This window comes from Pterocles gutturalis, unplaced genomic scaffold, assembly GCF_000699245.1.
Source record: "Pterocles gutturalis isolate BGI_N339 unplaced genomic scaffold, ASM69924v1 scaffold48140, whole genome shotgun sequence".
Taxonomy (NCBI): domain Eukaryota; kingdom Metazoa; phylum Chordata; class Aves; order Pterocliformes; family Pteroclidae; genus Pterocles; species Pterocles gutturalis.
The window spans coordinates 11579-17369 of NW_010142594.1; the positions used below are offsets into that span (position 1 = coordinate 11579).

General features: G+C 47.8%; 1 protein-coding gene across 1 annotated transcript in view; it reads left to right on the forward strand.

The window, feature by feature from the left end:
* The window catches only part of PIDD1 (p53-induced death domain protein 1), a 13927-nt gene extending 8684 nt beyond the window's left edge, over window positions 1-5243 (forward strand). The window contains exons 11-15 of the mRNA XM_010084415.1: window positions 1100-1223; window positions 2508-2626; window positions 3034-3141; window positions 4090-4295; window positions 5006-5243. Of these exons, the coding sequence (XP_010082717.1) occupies window positions 1100-1223; window positions 2508-2626; window positions 3034-3141; window positions 4090-4295; window positions 5006-5243 (795 nt within the window). The remainder of the gene's footprint in view (window positions 1-1099; window positions 1224-2507; window positions 2627-3033; window positions 3142-4089; window positions 4296-5005) is intronic.
* Window positions 5244-5791: the final 548 nt, after the last annotated feature.

Here is a 5791-nt window from a genome sequence, read left to right on the forward strand (position 1 = left end):
GCTGTTTACAATTCAAGCAGTGGAGCAGAACATTGCGAGCCCTCCTTCATCTGCTTCAGTGTGACACTGGGTTAGTTTATGCTATTGGTTTGAGCTCATCTGGCTGGCTTTGTGTGGAACAGGAGGGAGATGGGAAGTGCTCATGCGTTCTCTTCTGCCACCTCTGCCCTAGAGGTACCAGCCCTCAGGAGCGGTGCTTCGGATGCTAGTGCAGTAAGTGCGCATCTGTGTTTGTAGAGTGTGTACCCTGACAGACAGCGCAGCTCAGGGAGGTGAGGGTTATTTTATCAGGCTGCCAGCACCGGGCTGCGTATCCAGCTCTCTCCATAATCCTCTGGTTTGGTTGCTCCTTTTTTTTCTTTTTTTTTTTTTCCTGTGTTGAAATGACCTATGGGCATAAACATCTGCAAGGTTTCTTTATATCTTGGGTGCTGGGCTAAAGTGGTTTCCAGAGGAGGCAGCAATGGCACTCACAGTGAGATCAGGGTTCAGGGCTGCCTGTGTTCCTGCCAGGGATGGTCATGGAGTGTGAGAGAGGGTTTACTGTTACAAATAGAAAAGAAGAATAGATACCTCTGCTCTTGCGCTACCTCTGAGACCCCGGGTCTGACCGTGTGATCACAGGCTGCAAAGCCAAAAGGAGCTTTCTGGTGTCCTCACCTGTATGCTATTGTAGCACGCATCTTTTTGCAGAGAAAATGTCTGTTAATGGCATACTGGGAGGGGGATAAGGCAGCAAGTGAACCCCTCCCTGGCTTTGAAAGTTACGAACCTGTTGACACAGACATTGCTGAAAATGCTTTTTTAACAGCAGCTTTGGGATGAGCTATCATTGTTAGTCCACGTAGGCTTTTCTGCTTTTTACTTGAGAAGACGAATAGCAAAACCACAAAACCCAGAGCATCACTTCCTTTCCTGTAGTGACTGTACCTGGAATAGGAGGGGTGGACGTTTGTTCATTTGTTTCCATCCTTTCCATGTCAAATGGACTTCCCTTGTTGAAGGTGAGTGAGAGGAACATCACAGGCATGGGGACATGGGTCAGGGGACAGACATGCTTCAGACCAAACACGAGGTCCTGTGTTGTCACCCTTGTCAGGTTGACCCAGTGCTGAAGAAGCTGCAGGACCGCTATCGAGGACCAGAGCCGTCCGACATGGTGGAGATGTTTGAGGGAGAGCAATTTTTTGCAGCTTTTGAGCGAGGCATCAGCATCGATACGGGTATGACAGTACTGGGCTCCTTTCTGCTCTGACCTTTTGTGCTTCTCTAGCCCCAGGCGTGTTTCTGCTGGGGGCTGTGTGCCTCCATGGCATTCCTCTCTGTCTCCAGCTCACCCACTACTCACAGCAGCCAGCCCATGGACATCGAATTTGTCACACTCTGGTCACCCAACTTTTGTGTCTACTTTTCCCCATGAAAGTGCTGTTTGCAGGCTTTTGTTTCCTCTTGTGCTGTGGAAGCCTGCAGAGGGCAATAGCCAGGTGTGTTAATTTTCATAGAATCATAGAATCATAGAATGACCCGGGTTGGAAGGGACCTCAAGGATCGTGTAGTTCCAACCCCCCTACCTGGCAGGGCCACCAAACATACACATTTACTAGATCAGGTAAATTTTATGTATAAATGTATAAATTTTATGACTGATCCTCTGCAGGCAGCTATGCCCTTTGCCTGGCATCTTAGACACCACCTGGAATGCCCCTGGTGATCTAATTCATGTTGTCCATTTCTGAGAGAACACATACAGAGATATTGTTTTGGGGAAGGTATTTCTGAAATAATACAGAGAAAATAATTCCCCCTAATGGGGCCATTAGAAGAGAAGGAAAGAGGGAGCAGGACCAACATGCAATAGGATGTTTTATGCCCCGATGTGTCTGGACCTGTTACAGCTGCAAACTGAGCCATTTTCTGCAAAACAGGAACGTACAGCTCATTTTCATTGGTATAAATTAAGTGAAACTCTGTGAAGAATAATAAAGTGCACTGGTCTTTCAATGGAGTTCATGAGGCCAGAGTCTGTCCCTCTGTCCTGATTTAGGCTGGACTCCAGCTTAATTTCTAGACAATTGAATATATGAATGTTATACGTGATTTTTTTTTTCCCTTTAGCTCTATTCCTGTTTCTGCCCCCACTATTTTTGTGCATTGTAGGATGCTATATTCTACCCTCCAAGGGGCAGACTGGACCAAGGGTGGGAGGGAAGTGCTAAGGATGGACTGGACTCCGTCTGAATGTCTTGCCCTGCCTTGCCTTCCCTTCTTGAACTTGATCCCCACCTTGTGGCCGTGCTCCTTGTCACCGTATGACCTGCTTTCTCCACAGCCAGTGTTTTCTGCTTTCCTGTGTTGCTCATCGAGGAAGCGGGGGTTACAGTTCTTTCAGGCCTGAGTAGGAGGAGGCAGTAGCATGGAGGCTGCTAGTGGATGATGGGCTGCTGGCCAGGCTTGAAAAGCTGCATGCTTTTCTGCACAAGTTGAGTGTTTGCTCCTTCTCTGCACAGATCGCCCCGACTGTGTGGATGGACGGCTCTCATTTATTTTTTACTCCCACTTGAAAAACATGAAGGAGATCTATGTGACCTCCCCTGTGGACAGGAAAGGCCAAGCTGTAAAAGGCCAGGTGAGCAACCAGTTACATTTTTGGTTTCCTCTTTCATAATCATAATTGCTTTTACAATGCTCCTCATAATAATCTCGGAGTGCAGGGAATGACTCTTCTCCTTCCTCTTTACTGACTAAACCCTGAATAAACCAGGACAGCAGTCTGGAAGGATCACTCATCACTCAGCTCTCTGACTTACGTTCCTGCTATTAACTCTTAGGGTGTTGGAAGAGAGTCCAGCCTTTATGGCAGAACCTCGGTGCTCCTCCCAGTCACACTTAATTGGGAGGCCAGCCATATTTATGGGCTGAGGATAAGTGAGAAATGCTGAACTCCTTCTTTCACAGACAGTAGAGAGGTGGTGCAAACAGGCTTGGCTGTTGTGCTTGAACCTAAGCCTCACTGCGTGCTTTCTGTTTGCAAAGGTCTCTTTCTACCGAGGGGCAGTTCCTGAGAGCGTCCCTGAAGAAGCCAGCAGGAGGAGGAAAGGACAAGACTCCCTCTGGCTCGCGACTCTGCCCATCAAACTGCCTGTGAGTTGTTGTGTCTCCTACAGAAAAATTAACCTAGATGGGGTAGAGCACGGCTTTCCCGCTCAGCTAATTTTGTCTCCCTCCATGAGAACAGATGCAATGAATGACTGCAAGGAATGGCTGTCCAGCCATGTCATGGTGGAGATTTCCCACTCCCCATGAGCTCTTCTGAAAAGAGAAACACGAATAGCTGGGAGTGGTCTCCATCTCCTGCACATCTCGCCTGGCAAGCACAGGCTTGTTGGATGGGTGGTCAGAGGGAGGATCCTTGGAATGAACAGGGAATGTAGAACAGGAGCAAGCTTGCTGTAATTAAGGGATGTGTCTGTTTTGTTTATAAATTTCTTAGTCACACAGCTCACACAGCAGGAAAAAAGCAAGGTCTAGGATGAGTTCAGTGGGCTGGGTTTGAGTACAGGCGCTGAGTGTAAAGTATTCTAGGGTGAGCCCCTGGCCTTCAAGGCTAGGCTGTGTGAAATGCAACTTTGGCTTATGGAATTTAATTGATTTTTGAGAAGCTTAAACCAATAAATACCTTTGTAGGGTGAATGCTTCGCTTCAGATCATGTGCCATAATCTCACATCCCATTCTGACACGTGCAACCTCAACTCCAAATCTAGGCTAAGGGCTCTCTTACCGCTGAGGCAGATATGTCTGGGGAGACGGTTTGTTTAGAAACGCTCTGTAAAGACAAGGAAGGAAGTTTCCAGTGTGAGCTATGACTGTGAACACTATGATTTAATATTTTTCAGAGACGGTAAGCATTGCTGGTCATTGCTAGTGTGAGCATTCCTCGCATCTTACAGCCTGACTCTTCAGCCTCAAGATCTTCCTTCCTCCCCAGCAGCGGCAGGGAAATTTCAGTGTGGAGACTGAATGGCCAGACACTGTCCTCTACAAAAACAATTTGTTTAGCACGTTCTCCCTCTTTTTTCTCTGTGACACAGCGATTGAAGCCCTGCTGGGGTGAGAACCCCCATCCATTGAATGGCTTCTCCTTCCCTCCCCTGAACCTGGGCAATGCTGAGACCGGCTACCTGACCCAGGCGAACCTGCTGAGCATCGCCCGGCGCGTGGGAACCGACTGGCAGACCATCGGCCTCAACCTGGGCCTGACCTATCCGCAGATTGAGCGCATAGGATACAACAACAGGTAAGATAGGACACTGCAGTCAACACTGATGCATTCTATCTATTTATCTAATCTATTTATCTATCTGTCTGTCTGCAGTGTAATGGTATAAATTAATGCTTGGCTCGTTGAAAGTTTTCCCACTGGAATTGTTTCACTGGATAAAAGATGGGTTGACTAATGGTTCTTCTCAAAACATTATGCTTTGTATGGAAAAAAATATTATTTTCTCTTGCTGGTATAAAACAAAGCTTTATGTTTGAAAAACAAGATTGGGCTTTGCCTGAGCTTTGCAGTTGAGATGGGTTGGATTCCTGTTTTGTTCTGTGATCTGGATTCCTGGCCAGACTCCATCTCTGACAATGAGCAGCAGTCTATGGCATTATCTTTATTCAAAAAGAGCTTGTGGTACGTCATGGGATCTGACGAAAAAGCCAGAGCAGAAGGGGAGAATGAGACTTGTTATGACCAAACTATTGTTCTGTGGGGAATTTACAGTCAAAAGCAGAATGTTTTGTTATTTCCTTTAGGAAAAAAATATCAAGAGAGATTTTAGTGCAGGAGCTGCAGCTTCTGTATGAGGGTGGGGAAGAGGCAGGCCCTCCGAGCGCTCTGTGTGGCTGAATGGCTTCCCTGGGGCTCCAACCATGGACCAGGACTCGGGTGAGGCCTCTCTGGGTCACCAGTTAGGAGAGCGTATTGGTTACTTCTGTGCTTTCCCCTTTCTTCAGAGAGGACCTCGATAAGCAGATCTTGGAGATGCTTTTCTCATGGGCTCAGCAAAACTCGGAGGATCCTGACTGTGTGAGCAAGCTGATTAGAGCCATGAAGGAGAGCGGCCGCCAGGACATTGCGGATGAGGTGGAAACCATCGTTGAGCTGGGACGGCAGAAATACAGGGAGTCCATCCGGCGGGTGGGCCTGGAGCAGGAGAGCAGCACCGAGGACTCCGCAATAGCTATGACATAGCAGCTGGCAGAAAGGACTGGGTTCCACATGGGGTGCTCTGCAGACCCAGAATGACAGTGTCTTGGGGCTGCTCCCAGCCTGAAGGGCCAGTCTCTCCCCAAGGAGCTAGGCGTTGGTTCACTCATGAGCAGACTGCTGAGCTCTCTTGGGTCTGTGCTCATGTGCCACCTCTGCCCACCCCAGGCAGCTCAGAGCTCATTTATGAGCCTTTTCTGCGCTTCCACTTCTTCACCTTGAGCTTTAGATTTCAGAAACATGCAGAAGAAATTCAGAGACTGACATGTCTGTCAGTTGAGAAGTGGCTAAAGTAGCCTTTAGTGAATTAATACCCACGTTACATGTATTTATTTATAACTTATTCCTGAAACTGTTCTGCTGGAAACACTGGGTGTGAATATTTGAGTCTGTTTGTGCTCCAGTGCTCAATGGGAAAGTGGAGGTGCTGCAGTGCTGTGAAGGCCTGTGGTGCCGTGGGGACTGTTCAGCTATTTCTGTTAACAATGTATTTTGCTCACATGAAAATGTGAACTGTATTCCCCATGAAAATG